This window comes from Strix uralensis, chromosome 1, assembly GCF_047716275.1.
Source record: "Strix uralensis isolate ZFMK-TIS-50842 chromosome 1, bStrUra1, whole genome shotgun sequence".
Classification (NCBI taxonomy): Eukaryota; Metazoa; Chordata; class Aves; order Strigiformes; family Strigidae; genus Strix; species Strix uralensis.
This window is the reverse complement of record NC_133972.1, coordinates 51,084,279-51,106,607: the sequence shown is the minus strand read 5'-3', so window position 1 is coordinate 51,106,607 and position 22,329 is coordinate 51,084,279. Positions and strand designations below refer to the sequence as shown.

Genomic DNA, 22,329 nt, shown 5'->3' with positions numbered 1-22,329 from the left:
AGTCACAAAGGCTACGCAAAAAAAATCTCCAGTGGGAAACTAAAGCAAAGGGAGCTGCATGGAAACAGCCTTCCCCATGGATATGTTTCAGTGTGTATCCCAAAACTAGTTATAAACAGAAATAGGAAGGTACATGTACAAATGCACCTGAAGATGTTTCCTCATTGGACCCTAGTATCTCTAGTTTATCACCTGTGTTATTTATTATTCAGTGCTTCAGGAACAAGATTTCCTTCACGCTTTTCAGCAAAAATTAAGATTTATCAGAAAGTGCTACTATTAAGCAGATGTGCCACATAATTAGCAACGACAAATCCACTTACTTTTTTCTCCTTCTCATGATGTTTATCCTGAGAGTGAGAGGAAGAATCACTTAAACTTTGATCATATGACCTATTAGATCCCCGTTTGCTCTTTTTCTAAAAAGAGAAAATATATTTATGGATAGAGAAAAGGAACCATTTGAATAAATAAAAAGTATAAAGCATTTCAACTGATAAGATGCCTTACTGCTTGAAGAAAAAAAACTTCAGTTACTGAAAAACTGACATATTACTAACACTAATAAAATTAACAAGACTACCCAATGTATACCAGGAAAAAAAGTCTATCCTTATACCAACTTTGACACCTCCCATGAATTTGCAAGATACACTTTCCACAAAGGAATGAGATATGCCACTTCTTAAAGGTTAAAAGATGCTGGACACATTTTCAAGTTTCCATAGCATAAAACAGAAAAGATGCTGCTCAATGAGTATTACGTGAAGCCACAGTGCTAGCCACCACATGCTTGAAATGCATTGTGAGGTGGCTGTTCTGTGGCTTCATGATTTATTATTCAAGTGACCTATCTGCAATATTTTCATTAAAATGATTTAAGAAACAGGATACAGAATGCTATGGACATGGATACACTTATAAGCAGCAGACATAATTGGCTGTATTTCTGTAATGTCTGAGAGCCTAGTCTAGGACTGCAAATACTTTATGCTAGGCCAGTGTTCAAAATGTTTATTATTTTATCATAACTGAGGTAGCATTATAAAGACACTTCAGGTCACTGCTTTGCCAACAAAAGTTTTCAGTGGTATAGTAGATATATACCACCCACCATTTTCAGTGGTAAATACTAAACACCTGTATTTACCAGGCATCAACAGTCACAATAACCCTAAAGAAACACTAAAACGCTTAAATGATCTTGCCAGTTTTGCTGTTCTTACCACTGCAGTTTCCTAATGGAAAGCTAAGTAATTACACATCAAATATAGAGTTATGTCTTTATCATTAAACTTCCTTTGTAAATAAACATACATGTTTTCGATCATAGCAGCACTATAACACTTAAATCAAGTGCTTGAAAGTGGAAGAGCTTGCCTTCACTGCTAAGTTATAGACCATTTCTGTTCCTTTTTGTATACTTAGCTCAAGATAATAATAATTAAAAAAAAAATCTTAGCTTAGTAAGGGCCTGGAAAGCCCTGACTTATCTTCATTATGAAGCAAACTCATCAATATTTCACAAAAGCATGGAGCTAACCTCACAAGCTTATCTTTTAGAAAGGGTTCACTGGCCCTGAGTTTTTACGTCATTACAACCTATTCAAAAGTCACCCAAGTATTCACCTTTTTTAGCAGCCAAAACAAATAATCAGCAAGTTTAACTATACTTCCAGCAGTATCTGAACTTAAGGGTATATATGTTAGTTTTTGTAATTCAATATTCATAAATAATATTTTTTAAACATCAGTAAGTCCTTCAAGTCCACACACTCACACATGTACACAGAAACAGGTATCTGGAACTGTCAAACTGATAAGAAGTGATAGGAATGACTCCAGAGGTCTGATCCAATACCTACTGAAATAACAGAAATTTTGAAGTTTTTTGTTTGCTTGTTTGTTTTTTAAAAATCAAACCTCAAGTCACTTCCTTGAGGTTGTGTTTCAAAGAACTTATAGGCAGAGAATACCCACTGGCTACACAGTGAGAGATAGAACAAAAGGAAAAACACTCAAAAAAAAAAAAAAACAAACCAGCACAACACAGTAACAAGCAGAAAGAAATAAGGAAGTCCTCTAATATATAGGATATCAAGTAATATCTTCTAGATTATTCCAGAATGGATTAAATACCTAGAAGCCAACTAATTAAACAGCAAAAGAAAACAAAACATTACAGGAACTTAATGAAAAAAAACATTAAGTGTGCATGCTATTTCTGGCAGAAGGGAAAAACCCACACATCTAGAAAGTAACCACTTATAAAAATATTTTCAGCTAGTACTTCTGTAACTGTGATTAAAACATTTGTTTTAATGAAATACAATCTACTTTCTGAGCTACATGAAAACGTTATTTCTAGCGTTAATAGCAATTCAGAGTGACAAAAATAAGTCAGTGACATTTATAGAATTTAACATATACATACCAGTTTACTAAAATGGTATTTACAGTAGCCACAGTATTGGACGTTATCTGCACCGTTGCCTTCTTCTTCACAAAGAAGTCCTGCAAACTGTGCACTAAAAATAAACCAAACAACATTCAAGGAAAGCAATTTTACATCAGCTTGTACCACAATATCTCAGCTGATAATGTACTGATACTTATACCTGCATTTAGTAGAAGAGATTTCCACACAAGTGATTTCTAATGGCATGCAACCACATAACCAACCTTTGTAGCCCAATGAAAAACATACATGGTTTATACTTTGGCCTGATGCCTTTTTCATACTCTTTAAGCCACTCAGACAAGCTTATAGCTTGAAAATCTACATTTATTATGCAGCTACACCCACAAATAAATAAACCAAGCAATTTACAATGATTCTTAGTTCAAATTCAAGCCAAAAATTATCTATGGAAAGAACAGCTTTTAACAAAACAGGTCTTTGGATCTGGTAGATCCAAAAAAGAAATTTTTCTGAAGTTGCACACATTCTTCTCTGCTTTGCCAGGAAAATCACTTTTTTTTTTTAAAAAATAGAACTTCAATGACATAATAAATCAAACCATATTTATTGGTTTAAAAGACTCTGGCAGGTTAATTTCTTTTAAAAAGACCAAGACTTACAAGTTTCCTTGCCTGGGCTAATTATTACCTTATTCTACTACGTTTTTTCAAATCAAATTTGCTTTTCACCATTTATAATGCTGATTAATTTTTTTTATCAAAACCAACTTAAGACACTGAAAGGCCAAATATTCAGTTTCATTTTCCATATCATTTTCATTAGCATAATAATGCAGTCTTACAGTCAAAATGATGCACGAGAGTATTTAAATGAAAGAACAATATATTAGGGCAGCTTATTTTCATTGCTTTTTAAAATCACTTTCCCCTCATTTATACATCATGTTCCTGGGCAATCCAGAAATACTGCTCCCTAAATACATGCACACCTACAGCAGATGCCAACTACAGAAAACATTTAAGAGAATCTCTTTAAGCAAAGCTATATTGTTCTAAGCTTGCCATACAAAAACACATGGACTCAAGCTCATTCTTCCTTAGACATTAGTTTTGTTAACCCAAAATTGATACACATCACCGTGGATCTCTGCCTTCTGTAGTTTTCACATTTTTCTTCCATTTTTTAAATATTACAGAAGCCTCTTGATATCCTCAGTCACAGTACTCTCTGGCTAGATATCATTTTATAGTACATACCTGGGTTTTTTAGAATCAATTCTAAAAATTGGCAAGATAAATATTTTAAATCTGAACCTAATTCTCATGTTCTTTACGGCATTCACCAAAACCAGGGTTTTGGAAGAAAGAAGAAAGATTAAAACAACTCTTGTGTGCACCAAAGTGTTTCAAAGAAAAGATATCTTTTTATCCAAACACTCCGATGTATACATTTTTTCACATCTGTAAGTAACCTCTTAATACGTTATACATGGTTTGAGGAACACAATCCATTTTCACCATAAAAAGAAACTTGACATTAATCACATAGAATTAAAAAAATAGATGCTTATGAAAGAGTAAAACCTGCCAGGTAGTCAAGTAATTAGAAAAAAAAAAAAAAAGAAAAGAAGAGCTGCCAAGAAATCAGCACCTAAAGTACAGAATTATATCCTTTAAGATCTGCACAAGACATTCAAAGTATCACTTGATTATACTGAAGAAAATACAAGTAAGTTAAGTAGGTGTGCAAATAACATTTTCCTGACTGAGCTGGCCATAAAGAAGCATACTGGGGCACTCATAAAACAGACAGGTAAATCCACAGATTATGTAGCCCCAGTCTGTGTAAATCTGCTATCTATCTATTGGAAAAATAGCTTCAGCTGAATCTGAAAAAACAAATAATGCCTGTAAATTCTGGGGTGGAACTCCTTTTGCCTCCTTTTACCTGTTGACATGGTTTAATCTAATTATCCAGCCTCTTTCAGAAGTCCATAAAGTGAGACAAGCATCTCCTGAATACAAGCAAACCTATATATCTTAAAGTGGAATGAATCAGATGGTGGACACAGCTGGTTTTCTCCAACAGCTATACATGAAACTTAAATTAATAGTTCAGAATAGATGTGTACCATTTAGATAAAACCAGTGAGGTGAATTACCCACAAGTGTTTGGAAATCGGTACCGGAAGGGGTGAGACTAGTGCATTTTTCTGTATAGCTCAGTAATTTTTCCCACTGATTTACCAAAAATAAACAGTTAGCAGGTAAACAAACAATGTCTTCACATTCCCATATCCTATAAAATATCATCTAAGAAAAATTACCTAAGCAAAAAAAACCCACTAAACTTTATTCACAGGAACACACAGCATTTAATACAATCCAAGGGAGTATTTTCAGACAGCTTTCACAGCTCACAGCAATATCTATACTGCCACTGCCATATCATTATAATAAAGTTAGGTATTTCTACACAAACCACTTTAGTATATTTCTTTACTCAGAAATATACTAAATAAAGAGTTTATTGATTACATTGTGTGCATCGACTCTTTCTGGAACATCAGAGATGTTAAGTAATAAAATACACTTACCACGTGACGTGAAAAGCTTGTCGACATCCATGTTTATTACATGTCATACAAGCACCAGTGGCTGCTTTACTTTCTCTGCCTTGTTCATCACAAATATAGCATGTCTATCAAAGAGAAAATACTTAACATGATAAGAAACATACAAATAAATTCTGTGTTACACACAGAATATTCTAGGGTGAGAACTACTGGATTTTGCAGCTAAGCTTATATAAGAACCTCTTTATAAAAGTCTAATTATGTATGTTTGCAAACAGAGATCACCTAGTAGACACCTGGGATCTGTGTAACACTTCACCAACACTAAAGCAGTACAAATACTAATTTACTTAAATTCTATACTGCTATTCAACTAGCCAAGCGGTTAAACAGCCAAAGGTTAATAGCATTAGGCTTCAAGATTTTCCTTGCTTTCAAGTTTGTGTTTATGTCCTTTTAAGTCACAATCATTTTTCACATTCATTTAACATTACCTGTATTGGTGGCATTCAGAAACATCAAATTAGTACCTAATGGTACAAGATACCATACAGTATACATGCATGTGTCTACAAAATTACATACAGAAAAACTGCAGACTTAAAATTTTATTTGTACATTTGCTGTAATGAATTTTCAGAAGTCTCATAGTATGCTTCAATATTCGTATGATACTCAGTTACCTTTCATTAAATATGGTGTTTAACAGAATTCTGCTTTAATTTCAGCATGACTTGAACAGCCCCATAAACATCTTAGAAACTAATCAAGCAAGAACTCTCTGTAAATAAAGCTTAAATTAGTATATCAAACCCATTTCAACCTCAAAAACAAGCTAAAATGAAAACAACCTGTCTAGTACCTGAAAAATCTTTTCATAGTATTTCTGTCAATTTATTTGTTTTACTGGGATACTATAGCAATTTGTAATATTTATAAAAGCATTCTCAGTAAAATGGAAGAAAATAAAATTAAGACAAAAAGAATCCAAAATCTTTCTCATTATTTAAAACTTTTTTTTAATTAAAAACACCCATGTGGCCAATAAACATGGATACATGCTGTATGGAAGCTCACTATTATACTAGATATCACTACAATCCCTCACCAGCATTTCAGGGAGAAACATCAGGCAAAACTAAATCTCTTTTCATTTTTTACTGCCTTAATTACTGAAATGCCATTTAAAGAGATTCCATCATATCACATTTATGTGTAAAATTAACAATTTAAGAATAGATTCTTAATGGAAGTATTCTCCATTACTGGGGCAGTCAAGTGTCTGTTTTCAAATGAGAGAGAACTTTACTGAGGTAACAAACATCAACAACACACTGCTACCTCTGCAGAAATCCTATTAACAAGATCTCAGATGAGAAAAGATAAAAAACTTTTTTTTTCCCAAAAAAAGAATTGTCTGCATTTAAACTGTAACAGTCTTATTGCAATTGTACCACAGCCTCACTTTAGTGAGGCACAGAATGAGTAGCATAATAAATAAAAAGAACATCAACCATGGGTAGTAGAAAATATAGTTTAAGAAAAATGGACCAGATACCACTGAAATAAAAATCAAAATTATATAATGCAAAACCAGTATTACTTAGAAAGACAGGAAAATTAGTGAAATTCTGAGATCAGAACAGCCTTTTACAAAGGTATTTAGAACAACATTTAACATGAGATATCAGCTAAAGCGTTTTTGTTAACATGAAAGACTCTAGGGTAGATGAGTCATTCTTGTACGGTTTCCACAAGACTTTCAAAAAGCATTAAACCCAAAAGCTAATATATCCTAAAATCATACCCTATATCCTAACATTTGAAGGATCAAAAAGGGGATAATCCTACTTAATTCTTTGACTTGCTGCCTTTGCACATCAAGGTAGTGTACGCAGATAACTCAGTTATTTGACAAGGTCTGAGACGGGCTCCTTTTTCACTTTCCATACGATGACCTGACACACTTAGATTTTAAGAACAAACAAGGTCATGATCTAGCAACTTCATCTGGGTAACTATATGTGTAAGTAACTTCAAAAGTAAGGTACCTCTATAAACAAGAGTTCAACAGATGCCATAAAACTCAAGCTCCAGTTACTGCTCTGTTTTTTTCAGTTTTGCCTTAAGATCTGAAATTTTTTTTCCCCACACTGAAGCTCAGAAAGAAAAGCGATACAAGCATTTCATTTACTAAGGATGTAGGCCCTGTTTTTCAACACTACATACTACACTTATAGTCTGTGATTCAGGACCCCTCAAACCAATTTACAGTAAAAAAATTGTAACAACCAACCAGCTACACCATGAACAAGTTTAAACACAACATGGTTGACTGCCTACCCATTTTAACAAGCTCAATGAACTTCTATGCTTCCTACAGTAGTCATGAGAAGTATAGAACCTGTTTCCTAATCTTCCACATGAAACAGGGTCAAAGAAGGTTGATGCTTCTGTTCCAACATGGACAGTAAGTTCTCTCTAATGCTGAGCTTCTCCTACTTCTACCTTCTTTTAGACACACAAACAAATCCAGAAGCCTGAGAACCTTTATCTTTCTTTCACATAGCAGAAAAATGAAGACTTTCATGAATTTGCTAATCCATGCAATTGCTACACCTCCTCTGAAACCTCTGGAATGTTGAAGCGTAAAACTCTGTACCACCGTCTACAGCAGTGCTGCTCTTCAGAGCTCTTAAGGGAAGAGAGTACTTAGACTTCTCCCAAACTCATTGCCAAATAAGCAAAACATTACACAAAGCTTCTGACTCAGCAAAGAAATTTTACCCAAAAAATGCAGCAAATATCTTCATTTCTTTAATGGCAAAATATACATTTTGCAAAGCTGCCTTTATGTTTCTGTAAGTATTTTTCCTTTAAAAATTCAAACGTAAACCTTCCTTGCAAAAACAAAGACAGAAGGGAAGATGAGAAACAGCATTCCCTGCTTACACAATCAAACCTAGGAGTCATGCAGAAATTTATTTTAGTACTTGCTGCAACAATGAGAAAAGTCTAGTATCTGCCTTTACTACTAGGCAGATCAAGAAACTCCAAACGCACTCATTTTTTAATCAGTTCTTGAAAGAGATTCCTAAAGCAGTAATTATATTCAATTACCACATACTTTCAAATGAATCTGAAAGAGAAAAATAAAGCTCACATAAAAAAAAATAGCTATTATCCATGTATAACCATCCGAGGAATAATAAACATCTACTAAATAGGAGAGCAACTATTACTCCATTTCCTTTTGGAAGCAACTGTGTAAGAAGAGTTTTCCTGTTAGTTAACCCACTAATCAAGTCATTCAGTGGATTCATTCTGTAATGTGATGGGTTTTATCCCAGAAGCAGGTAAATTTCAGGGAAATAGCAGCCAAATGTCTTTACACTGATAAGCCTCATGCTTTGGTGTCTGCTGTGCTTCTTGCATTTAAGATTACTGCACTTTGTAATGTTGCATATTTTGCAGTGTTCAAGAAAGAAGTGAGTGCATTGAGAAAACTGTGTAAAGTAAGTACTATCTCCTAGCAAAACTCCAATGATGTTTGTCTTTATTTTAAAGACTACAGTATAAATTCTCCCTTATGGTAATCTCCATTGGCCTGTATTTTCCCCCAATTCCACATGCTAGCATTCTATATGTATCCAGCCACACACAGAATTATTTAGGACTTCACATGAAATAAAATCTTTCTTAAAATCATCCTATTCCAACCTCAGTTGACAGATAGAATGAAATCAGCACTAAACCTCTCTAAAAGGAGAAACAACTCTAGTCGTTTTTTCCTTAAGTTTACATTTGTTCACAACAATGTTGCAACAAATGTTCTAAGAACCATTTGCTGTATCTACATCTCAAAAAAAAAAAAAAAAGCTTTTCTTTCCCATTTCCTCCCAAATTGATAGAAGTCAGAGTTAAATGCTTTATGAAGTTTCTGATCTGAAAAAATGTGTAATTTAAATATTTTTATATTTAATTTATATTGCATAGCAAGGTGGGTGGGGGGTGAAATTACTGCAGGCTACCTGAAAAGGGAATTAGTAGTTGCATTGGGTTTGGGGGTATTGCTCAAAACTAACCTACTCTGAAACTGGTGGCAGTTTAGTCACAGCAGTACCAAACTCAGCACTGGCTACAGATTTTTCAAAAAAGTTGGGAGAGTCCCCATTAGTGATTGCCTCTTAAATTCTATGCTGTTACAACCAGACTGCTTGCTATTGGCAGTGAAGTTAGACTGGTTTCAGGAGGTTTCTGCAGCAACTGCACTATAGGCATTTCTTTGATTCCCCTGAAATCCACAACCACTATATTCCTGAACCAAATAGACCAAGTAAAGACAACAAAAGCTGAGTTCTGTAATAAGAGAAAAAAAAAAAATATTTGCAGGCTAGGGGTGTGACCCCCAAACCTTGAAATTTCTGATGTAGGTCTCATCATATTTTACAATATACTGTAGTGGCCCTACATGAAAGCCATTTTAGGCTGACTGTCAACATGAAAAATAGGCCCGAATCAGTTTTCTGCATTTTTGGTGGGTGTTCTAAGACCTAGGCAAGATCAGGAAATCTATCTACATGATCTATATGGCACTAGTAATTATCTAGCAAGCAAAAAAAGTCATGGTAACTACAGACCAATAAAACACAAATTGGAATTTTAGCAGTAAAAAACAACTACACATCATACATTTGGAACAAAAACAGTTCAAGAAAGAAGCAACTTTAGTTGTAACAAAAAGGAATTAGACTACAGAGAACAACAATGAACTTTGTGAACAAGTAATATTAAAAGACGCAGGGTACATTTTTTGAAGTTACAAGGATTTACTCATCCAATATCAGTTACCATCAATGGAAATGGTGCAAGATAAAACAAAATCCAAAGTGCTCCACAAAATTTTTGAAGTACAATAGGGAAGAGCCACTACCAATAAAACAAACATTATGACTACTACTCAAGGAAAAATGAGAAAACAGATGTGCTATTGGCCCAGAGTTGAGGAGAGAGAGAGAGAGAGAGAGAGAAAGAGAGAGAAAATAAACTCATCTGCTACAGCAAATCTGTACTGCTTTGTGTCCAAGTACAAAAATTTTATTAGTTCTGCACTTAATCTCACTGTTGCATGTTCCTGCCAATGCAGAAGGAAATCAAGAGTAAGAAACCATTACAGATGCTCAGGTAGTACCTAATGAGAAAGCATGACAAGAACCTAGAGTTTGACTCCTGGCTTTTTGGATACACTGGTAAATAAGATGGGCAAAACATACTGACAGCAATTGTGAGAATCTTAAACAGACAAGGAGAAGACCCAAGTATGAAAAAGGGAAAAAAAACAAAAAAACAAAAAAAACAAACAAAACAGGGAAGGTGGGACATGCATAAATGTAAAGAGATGTAAACTGAGGGGGGGCAGGGGTGTGGAAAGAGGTCAGAGATGATGTGAACAGGACTGGTTTCCCTGTAGGAAGAACACAAGAGGTGATGCATGCCTTTTTTTTTTTTTCCTTTCTCTTATAACAGAGTCTATTCCTCTTTAATCCAGTGATCACAAACCACCATAAAGTATAAGAAAGAAACTAGAGGTAAAAAGAACAACACAAGAAAAATATGTAATAAAACTCATCAGAAATTCAGACAGTTTTCCGCCTACAGAAGGGAAAGTACAAAAGAGGATATAGTTAAGTCTAGTGAGGAAGAGGTAGCACAAGTGAAACAAGTAGAAAACTGGACTATCAGTATAGTACATTAATAAGTTACTATTGCATTGCTTTGCTTTCTTGTTAAACAGTCTCACCACACTTTAGAAAACATTCCATCTCACTGACACTTATTTAGGAGCAGTTCTTCTATAAGCAAATAATCCCACTAAAGTGCTTACAAAGGCAAAAGTCTGCAAGCTTTTGTTTTAATATATTAGCATATTTTTCTTCCTAAAAGAAATGTTTATGAACACATCTATGTTCATATCAATACTTAAAACAGTAGGACTTAGCGGTAATTAATAATAACATTTCAAATAAGCTGTAATAATATTTTCACCTATGGGAAATATTTCACATTCCTTTCAAAATAAACTGTTATTCAAAGATCACGATATTTTTAATTAACAAAACAGTCCCTAATCTGTAGAAGAATAACGAGAATGGCAGATAATCTTACAGCTTAATTTATAATATAGCTTTCTTAATTCTTGAATTTATCATAAAGTCATAGCAGAAAACATACAGCATTACTGCATACATTTATGAATTTTATATAAAGTGCATTCTAAGATGTGTAATTTTAGATTATTAAAGCTCACAAGTTTTATAATAAATACATTAGATATAGATAAAAAGACAAATAATTATACCTTATTATAACGATCATGAGGAACAGACTGCAACACGATAGGTTCCATTGTAGAAACATTTGCAAACTGCACCTCGGGAATGTACAGAGCACAAACCACATGAGCCCAACCTATAAAAAGTTATAATTGTATTTAATTTTAATGTTTTCTAGAAGCTCAAAGAACATTTCAATTATAGTACAAAGAATCTTTTACAACACTTTTTTCCATGGACTATTTGAACTGTTTAGAATACTACTGACATAAGTTACTTAAGTCATGTTTACATTTCATTTTATATTATCCAAAGTTTAGATGAGCCTAATACATTTTTAAGTTTATTCAGTGGAGAATTTATACAAGCAATACTCCAAGAAATCCAAATACTAATGATGTATACAAACAGTGACACACAAATACAAAACCAGGTTATTTCTTTAAATTTCTTGGATTAACATAGTCATCACGTAAAAGCTATGCAAATTCCCACAAAAGGGAAACATCATCTGAACAAACTAGTATTCATGCAATCATTACCATCATATAAGGCTTCTATGTACAATTTTTATTTAAACAAAGTCATTCTAATTTGACTAGACTGCTGTCTTCTTTCTCTAGAAAGAAATCTCAATGCACACACACCCACATCCCCTCTATCAAAATCTCTTCTTTTCCTTCTTTAAAGGTGTGGCCAACTCATTTTTTCATAGGAATATCAATTCCTGTATGCAGTCCTGTTCTAACTCATTAACTTGAAGTCATTAATAAATGCTTTGTTACTTGCCATAGTGTGCTTTAATAACATTTCAAATAGTAAACATTCCTAATTATCTGACATTTGGTTGGATGGGGGTGGTGAGAAACACCAATTCAGAAAGAAACCTAATAATTTTAGGCCTTTTTTCAATACTAAGATCCTGAGAGTTCTCGGTTTGTTTCAGTGGAGGAGAGTTTACCATTACTGTAAATTTAGCAGAAGCTGCTATATAGCTAACCGAACATATTAATATACTGACACTAATAACAGGATTTCAAGAGTACTATCACACAGTACAGAGCTACCTCATTAGCCACACCAAATTCACTTTCAGATGATTTAGCATGAATTCTGTTCTTCCCCAAGAAGAAAACTGAAGTCTTTTGTCACAAGACTTTCAGTACACCTTAAAAATAATTGTGTTTTCTTCCTACCCAGGCTTACTTGTATGCAAATATTAAGGACATAAAATGACAGGCTTACATAATTAGATAATCTAGCAGATTATTAGATCAGGTAAACAAAGTAAATTATCATTGCGCAAATGCATCCTATAACAACAAAAAAAACCCAACACCAACAACAACAAAAAAAACACCACACATAAAACCCATCATACTGCCTCACTGCAGGCCTTTTTGAGTTTTGTTTGCATCTGGATTTTCTCTTTTTTAACTACTCTACTAAATCTAAAGGTTCTTAATTTCTTCATCCAACCGTACTTTGACTCTTAAACTGAGGTAAACAAAGTTGTACTTACAGTAGTATTGTTGAGACTCTGGAATGGTACTTAGTATCTGAAATTGCATATATGCTTTTTTTTTTTTTCTTACAGCACAGATCTTTTCTAGTTGCTTCCATCTGACTGGTGTCCCCTCTCCCCATTTACTAAATGGGTAGTTATGATTTGTATAGAAAATGAAAAGCACACACACAACTGTTATAGTCAACATAACACATATCATTCTAGTATTCCATCTGCAACTAAATACAGTATTTGGGCTGCTTCATCATTTTATTCACAAATAGTTTGCAGAATTAGTCCACACAGAAAAAGCATGAAACTAATAAAAGAGTAGGGAAAAGAAAGTATAAACTGCCAACTTGAGCTGCTTTTAAGAACAGTGCCAACACACCATTTTAAAATTATCATTAACAGATAGACTGAAAAAAACCTGTAAAAAACAGTCTTTTTTAGTTCTCTACTTGAAATATCTTCAGGGAATAACTGTTTATAAGGACTTTTCTAAAACTTGCAAACTGCCCTAAAGCCAGATTCATCTTACTAAAGACAGATAGATAAATAAATGTTAACGTGGTGTTAATAGTGAATATTTATTTTTAAATCCCCCTCAAAAAATTAACTCAAATAGAAACACCATTCATCTAATAAAGCCATTATACCAGTAGAAAAGTGACACTGAAATTTTGAAAAAACTCTTTTTCAGTTAGTTGCACATGAACAGATGGCAAAAGCTTTTACTTCAGACATAATTAAGCCTATACTCCAGTTACACTTACTTATAATGAAAAAATATTATGTAAATATACAAAATATACCAGAGACTTTAAAAACAAAAAAAAAATATCACTTACTAAGCCAACTAAAATTTAGGTAAGTAAATAATTTTCACTATAAGAAACCAGTTTCCAACAGAATACTACTCTATCACTATCAAAAAAAAATTAAACAATATAGCCAGAAACCTACTAGCTTAAGATATTCTGATTTCCAAAATATAGAGCACACATACAGAATAGCCATGGGCAACAGCACACTTACATCTTTCATGAAAACAAAACCAGTATCTATAGAATGAAAGAAATTAAGCACCACAGCATTATTACACTTTTTGAACAAGGGGTCAAAAAGCACCCAGGGAACTGAGGACAAGGGACCTTTTCCATTGGTTTCCATCTGGCATCTTTAGATCCCAGATAATCTGACCTTGATGAAAAAAATCACAACCTGTCCAATAAAAATTTCACCATAGAGGAGGTTGCAGCACCCTTATGTTACCAGCCTCAAATGCTTACATCATAAAAGAAGCCTAACTCCAGCACTAGCTCCCGCTAGGACTCAGAGACCCTGTACACAACTGCTTAAATGTTGTTTTGTCCAAAGTTTCACTGGTGAAGAAATACAAAATTGTCAGAGAGCAACACCCAGCTCACCTGGAAGAACCTAGGCAGGCAGAGTTTCAGCAGCTCTTCCTGAAGAAAGAATAAGGAAGACATTTTTCCATAACAAGTGTGGTTAAGGACTGGTTGCCTAGAGGTGCTGTGGAATCTCCATCTTTGGAGAACTCAAGAAGGTCTGTAGACTCCTCCACAAAACTTTTAAACTTAAGGAAGGTCAAGAAGATTCAGTTTCACCATATCAGTAGTGGAAGAAAATAGAAAAGGGAGCAAACAACCCATTCTTTTTCCTAAGCATCAAAAGACTAGTCACTGTTGCTGCAAAGAGTAAGCATAGACGTAAAGGACACCTACAGTCAAAGTGTGATAGCTCTCCTCTGTCTCCCTGATAGAAGAACGAGCTACACTAGCATGCAAGCAGACTTGACTTTTAATGTTTTATATAACCAAGAAGGCTCCTGACTATATAACACAGCATCCTCTGCTGCCACTTCCTTCCCTTTTAGACAACTACCCTCAGGCAGAGCACAGAGCTCAGAATCCCAACAGAATAAAGTACCTATGGCCTTGTTCAGAGTTGAGTGCTTTTGTCTACTGTTTCTTACTGAATGACAATTGCCTTACTGCAGTCAACTGCCCTGTCTTTGTCTGCAGGGATAATGAAACATCCTAGAGAGACACCCATCCAAAACATACATATAGCAAATAAAAGAAAGCACTTATAAGGATTTATTAAAGACACTAAAATACATATTTTTCAATTAACTCCATCTAAGCCATAAAGATTGCACTGTAAACTTCCTATTCAAATCACTTGCTACATTATTCTTGGGCAACTATCAACTTCATCAGCAACTATACATCTTTTTTTTCAAAAAAAACCCACCCACATCATTAAATCCAGTCCTTTTGAGCTTTCCCAATGTTTACATGTGAAAAGTATTGTTGCATCCCATGTTTTAGAGTTGAAAAAACCCCTCCAGTATCACTGTTCTACACATTCAACAACATTTAAAACATCCTCACTAGTTTCTGTTGGAACTGAAATTATTTTATCACCATTCCTCTTCACCCAAAACACCGCACAGAAATAACAGGATACTCTGACTTTTCTTAATTGTTCTCCAAACTTAGCCAGGAACTCATGCCATTTTTCAGATCACTTTTGTGCCAAATGAGTTTATTAAAACCATCTGTATAGACCATATCCTTTACTATCTAAATAAATGATAAGCTTCCATTCACTCTGGTTGTGCATGGTTTGCATCCAAACAACTAGTCACAGATTTATTACTCACATCCTTTAATTTTACTTATAAAATTTAGAGTAATTGCTAACAAACTCTCACTATTCCCACTGAATTGCTTATGCTCAATTTATCTTTGCTTTCATCTTCCTTTCAGGACAACTTTGACCAGAAGGTGGGGCGGGCCACATATGTTTTTTGCAAATGCAGGTACTAGCATCTTGCAAAATGGTTGGGGTTTTGGTTTTGTTTTTTTTTTTAATTTTTTCTTATTTGCTTACTATTTTTCAGTCTTTGAGAAGGTAACCATTTGACATACGTGTTTTCTCAATAATAATATTTTTACTAGACGATAATGCCTGGCTTGCTTATTTTAAAGTAAACTTAAGATTTAGCTTAACAACAAGAAATTAAGAAATGTATTATAAGGATTCAAATCAGCCATTGAGTTTGCCTGTTTCTGTGCATTCTTATCAGAACTGCTTCCTCTGAAACTGCTGAAAACAAAATACATCATGGGCTGGCAGATTCACTGCCTCTTCTGCTTGAAACAATCCAATATTCTACAACAATCAATGCCTCCAGAAATTGTAACATGTCATCAGTTTCTGATTATTACTTGTTAGAAACAACTTATTGGTGACAGCCAAATTAAAATTAAAAGTATTTACTTCAACTGTGTTTTCAAATCCAGTAACTTTGGGAAATGCTGCTTGCCTTTGAAAAGAAAATCCACTGTGCTTTCTAAGATAACATCACACGAGTATAGCTAAGACACTTTCCTCTGAACAGATCTTAGGAAACAACTTAAACCAACATTAAAACAACATCAAAACCACATATAAACCAACTCCAAGATCTACTTTGATAACAATAATGAAAACAGTTTTAACCAGTATCAGAAATTGGAAATTCATGCTAAAAAGCCTTCAAAGTTTAAATATGTCTTATGAAACTTCCAGCTTTTCACCTGAGTCCTTTTTTATTTTGATTTATCCCTCGGAAAGACACACTACTGAGTTTTGCTGATTATTACATTTCATTCTGACATGTAAAATGTTTAATTACCAGCACAGAACCTATCAAAATTTTACCCATCTTTTACTGAGACTTTTATTTCAGGTGCCTAACTGATTTTTAACTCAGTGAAAACCTAGAAGTACATACTTAGCAGGTATAATTTGAATATACATTATTCATTAATGTTCAGAGTAACAAATCTCAGGCTCCAGAACCCTAACTGAAAATAAAGAGTTGATCTGTTATTCCAGTGAGACAGAGAACAGGTAACTCCTAATAACTGCACCATCAGCAAACAAAAGACTGTTGCCAACAAAGAACTAGAAGCAAACTCTACCAAAGCAATCAAAAATTAACAAAGAAAACCCAGGAAGATAAATAATACACGGTACATTACCCATCTAACAATTTTTGCCTTTACAACTACTGTTTAAGTGTTCAAAACTTGATTCCTAAGCACTTACACTGTAAATAAATTCATAGTACTTTCAAATCATCTTCCAGTGCAAATTCTGAAGCCTTGCTTTTATAATCTTTTAGTTCATGATACTATAACAGCAACACACTTATAATCCAACTTACCATTCAAATCAAGAGAAGCCCACCTATAGCTTGTGAACTAACAGACACAGAGTAGGCACTACGCTAGGGCTACATCCCACAATCAAAGTTGAAGCTGTGCTGCAAAGCAGTTAGTCTGTAGAGACCAGAATCATGAAGTCATGCAGAGATCCAGCCATAGTGCCAGTCTGGTCCCACAAGAGAACTCTGGGATGTCATCACCATCTCCTAACCATGCACCAATTTCAGAGTAAAATTTGCTTATGCATTCTGTGTAAGTTCCTGAAGTGTCCATTATATCTCACTAAGGAAATTTTACAACTATAGCTCACTCCTAGACCAAGTGAATGTATTACTCTAGCATGGGAAAATGTTTCTTTGTTGAAATGTCAGTTTCTTATTAGGGCTGCTCCAGGTTGTAATTTAAGGTACATCTCAATCCATTTCAGCTGTGGGCTGTTACTAAAAGATAAGGTCTCACCTTACTCTTCACTTTCAACTGTACATCCTTGCCCCCTCCCTGTAGTACAAGCTTGCCATGTACCAGGGCAGATAAAATTTTATTCACCCGATGACTAAACTTGCAGGAAAACAAAAGTTTACCTTCCAGTAAGATCAGTAAGTCAATGCAATCCACACTGAGGTCGTATGATTACTATACACAAAACCACCAGTGCAGAAACACCCAGTCATGGGAAAACCACAGTCCACTCCTTTCAGCAGAGGTCAACAGCTGTCCTAGATTACATGAAATTGCACCCTCAGTTTCCACAATCAGATCTGCTGACTGACCCCAAGACTCAGCTCCATCCCACTCTGAAAGGTGAATCCAGCAAAGATGTACTTAAGACTGTTACTATGTGCCAGAGAGTAAGATTAAGTACTATTTCAGATCTTTAAGTGCCTCTTCATTAAGGCATTCCATACACTTTTGTTTTGACCCTGATCTTCCTTTCCTGTAAAGACAATAAAATTTGCAGAAAAGAAATCTGTCAGCTTAAGTTACTGTCTTTTCCTTGCCCTAGTAAATACAGTTTTAGAGTTTGCCTTAGTTAATATAGTATTACTCACTATATTGTTCGATCCACTCTTTTCAAAGGTGGGTAAAGAGAAGGTGCTCACACTAATTGCTAGAGCTCTCACCACTGTGGTTGGTAGCCACCCTTATCACTGGTAATAGAATGAAGGGACGATTTCTGTTTTTTAAAAAAAATAAAATAAATACTGTTTGTCTATGAAGAAAAGGCTTTACCCTACAAAGTCCTACTATAGAATTTCACCAAACTACATTTATCACAATTTGTTCCTCCAAAATTTGTAAATAAGAAAAATTCACTTTGGATCATCATTCATCACACAACAAATAGTTTGTTTTTGAAACAGCTACAGACCACATTCCACTGGTCCACTGAATAAGATAATAGCTTCAGTAAAATTATCTGGCATGCCATAGCATTAATGTGTCTCTTTCCCCTCCCTCAAGAAATCCTTTTATACAGCAAAAGGAAGAAAAGTCATAAATATTTATCTAAAGCTCTAAAAAAATGTCCAAGTTATACATTATGATTACTAGTAATATAAATAATAAATACATAATTTTATGGTAGTGTGTATATTTATATTAGTAAAATATTTTATCAATTTACTGTCTTTCCCATTTAAAAAAAAAAAATACAAACTCCTGCAGATCCGCACAAGAGGACCAGACCATTTGTAGGTAAGCACTTCTTGCAAAATGTATATGCCTGAATGTGTACATGCGACATTATACCATTTGCTTTCTTATTAATAGCAAGAAGACTCATCAGAACAGTAAACCTGACGGTGAGAGCTGCTGACTCTAATAACAATAGCAACAGGAAAACCTGGCATATAATGTTTTTATAGACTTGGGAGATCCTGACACTAACCCAGGGGATGGGAAGAGGGCCTGGACCATGACATAAAACCACTGCATTGTTAGCTGGCCTTTTCCCAAGCAGCTGCATGAAAGAAGTCTTGGTGAAAAGTCACACAAAGAATGCTGTTACACAGCATTCCTGATCATCATCCAGTGGAATCAGATTTCAAAGTAACAACTTGTACAGCAAAATCAAGCCTTTTAGGCTTACAGAAAATTGTGGACAAAGATTACTGTAAGAAAACTATTTAAATGGGAGATACACAGTATTAGATACTACTGAATAATTTGCTTAAAAAACAGACTGCATACTCAGTATTACGAGAAGATGAATTTGGATTCAAAAAACTATGATCAGTTCAAATGGTCACGATTTTATTTCCTCCTCACTGAGTGTCAAAAACCCAAAGGAAATTACTGCAACAGTTAAGGAAACATTAGTGAATTGAAAAGGCCCAAAACTGTCAAACAGCCAACAGTTCTCAAGTATCTTCAAACAAATGCTCACTTGTTGCTTTTCTGTTTTCCAAAAAAAAATGTGTTTATATTTTGTCCAACTACTAATCCACATACAGAGTACAAAGCTAAAGAAAAGTTAATCTCTCTTTCAATAGCCTTCTTACACATAAACCAGAAAATCAATAAGCAATCCATACACATATCAGTTTTTCCTCATTTTAAAAAACTTTCATATTCAGTCGTGTGTTTAAAACCACAGTGGTGCCCCTAAATGAACATGAATACCAAACTTAACAAGGAATTCTGTCAATAAATACATTCAAAGAGAAAAGCTCCTTTTTAACTCAATCATACTTTTCTACTTTTAGTATCAATTTTTAAAAGAAATAATTTTTTTAAAAAAGTAAATAACCTAACAATTTACAGAACTGTAGTCTCTGAACACTGAAAGAGTCCTAATGTTTATGTAAAAAAAAATTCCACAAAATCCACATATAGGGAAGACTATTTTTTTTTTTCCACAAAACTTAACCATAGCTCTAAAACAGTCACAGATATTAAGCAGCCAAAATATTAACTTATTCAAAGCTCATTCCTAAAATTCCTGACAATCACCCTGATCATAACGCAATGTCCTGCTACTCCTAACAAATGATTTAAATAAAATGAACAGCTAAATACAGTCAACTCTTAATAATCCCTAGCAGGGATAACCCGCTGACAGATAAATCACGCCATGGATATTAGTCCAGGCTACACTCTGCTAAATCCAACTGTATTGTTTCCAAGATCTGTGCAAGTGCAGGAGCAGAATGACCATTTTCACGCAAAGACTTAACAAACATGTGCAACAAGACCTTAGCTGCTTCTGTTCAGGGTCAGTTCAGGTCTTTGACAATGGAAAACGCAGGAAGGACACCGAAGCAGACTAGGATGTATTCTGATCAAATCCAGACAGATTATCACTTTGGGCTCGCTACAGATTCCGATTACAGCAACAGCAGCCACCAACACCATGCCAAGAACAGACAGGCATCCGTGTACTCTCCAGTGTACCAGAAAAGGTTATGAGCAACAAAAAATGCCATTTCCACTTGGTGCTTCCCATGAACTCTTTAGTCCTTCCAGATCCAGACACACTAGCAATTTGGTGCACAACCATCTGCATGAGTTTCCAACCATAAGTGGAATGTTTCCACAGCACTGTCTAGAAACCACGTGGCTAGTACAGTCACTATTATCTAGGATAACTGAACTTCCCCTATCCCACTCCACCTCCAATAATCCAAATAGCCAAGAGTTAACTATGGCTGTATAAATAGTTAATGCCTCAAAAATGTAAATTGCCTATGTCTTCTGTTTTCAGAGCAAATGCAGAAAACAGTGCACTCAAATTTAAGAACATTCTTCGGGCAAAAAGCCTTGCTAAAATCAGTAATTTTGTTCCAATTTCAGGATCTGTCCTAGTTTCAAGGTAGTATGAATATTTAGGCTCGTGAAAGTATTCTGCAATTAATGAGAAAAATTTGTACCAAAAAATGGTGATCTATAATTACATTAATAGTCTATGTTAGGGAACACTAAACTATCTTGTAATCATTTTGCAGTCTAGAGATTCCATGGCATCATGTACAGTAAATTTGCCTCTCTAAAATTTCACATTCAGTTCCAGTAAGGATTATGTATCATTTGGGAGACATATAGAGAAGGGGAAAGGCGATGGTCAGTGTTGTGGTCTAAACCCAGCCAGCAGCTAAACGCCAAACGCCATGCAGCTGCTTGCTCATCCTCCCCCACTCAGGGGATGGGGGAGAGAATTGGAAGAGTAAAGGTAAGGAGACCCATAGGTGGAGATAAAAACAATTTAATAATTGAAATAAAATTATCATCATTATAATAATACTAAAAATAATAATCGAAGAAAACAAACAAGTAATGCACAACACAATCGCTCACCACCCTCCAACCAATGCTCAGCCCATTCCCAGCCAGCAATCCCAGAGAAGATCCTGAAACTGTAATCCCAGAAGCAAGAGAGCCATCTTCCCAGCCAACCCTCATCTATATACTGAGCATTACATTATAGGACATGCAATATTCCATTGGCCAACTTGGGTCCATTGCTGTGCTCCCTCCCAGCTTCTTGAGCACCTGCACACTGGCAGGACACAGGAAGTTGAAGAGTCCTTGATTTCACAGCAACAACTAAAAACATCGGTGTATTATCAACATTCTTCTCATACCAAATCCCATGCTGGATCCAAAACACAGCACTATTCTAGCTACCAAGAAGAAAAAGTAGCTCTATCCCGGCCAAAACCAGGACAGAGTTTTCTGCACAAGGAATGCCCAATCAGTCTGGGCTCCTTCATCTTGAAAAGGAGACAGAACAAGAATATGACAGAGGTCTATAGAGCCAGAAGAGGTGATGAAAAGGTGAACACAGAATAAGTGCTCTTTGACACTTCCTATCACTTAGCAAGTGCCAAGCGGCATCAAGTAAAACCACAAGGTAACAGGTTCAAAACAAACCAGAGTACATCTTTACACACTGTACAGATCAACTGCAAAATGTCTTGCCACACATTATGGAACCAAACCTTTATACAGAAGTGGACACATTAATAGCATGATGAACTCTTCTTCCATTAAACACAAAAATACCATCTCTGGTTAAAGAAGTACCAAAGTGTAAATATTTGTACGCTGGGAAAATATTCTGAGAAGGCATACAAAAATTTTCCCAAGAATCTAGTTCATACCGATAGAGATGTTTGGCCTCCATGTTATGCTCCTCTTCTCTTACTACCTCAGGCTGGCACTTTCAAGTTCTGTGTAAGATCCATGACAGTACTCCTCCAAGAATACTGTATTTATGGTATCACCAAAAACTGTAATTCCTTATTTGCCAT

At 34.9% G+C, this 22,329-nt stretch overlaps 1 protein-coding gene across 7 annotated transcripts in view; it reads right to left on the bottom strand.

The window, feature by feature from the left end:
• The window catches only part of MLLT10 (MLLT10 histone lysine methyltransferase DOT1L cofactor), a 131,973-nt gene that overhangs the window by 85,882 nt on the left and 23,762 nt on the right, over nucleotides 1–22,329 (bottom strand). For 5 of the 7 annotated variants that reach the window (XM_074865868.1, XM_074865879.1, XM_074865889.1 and 2 more), the window contains 4 exons: nucleotides 11,356–11,465; nucleotides 5,019–5,122; nucleotides 2,435–2,528; nucleotides 324–419 (listed from right to left, as the gene is read on the bottom strand). In XM_074865868.1, coding sequence (XP_074721969.1) covers nucleotides 324–419; nucleotides 2,435–2,528; nucleotides 5,019–5,122; nucleotides 11,356–11,465 — 404 coding nt within the window. The remainder of the gene's footprint in view (nucleotides 1–323; nucleotides 420–2,434; nucleotides 2,529–5,018; nucleotides 5,123–11,355; nucleotides 11,466–22,329) is intronic. The other 2 variants (XM_074865909.1, XM_074865919.1) reach the window with 2 other exon arrangements.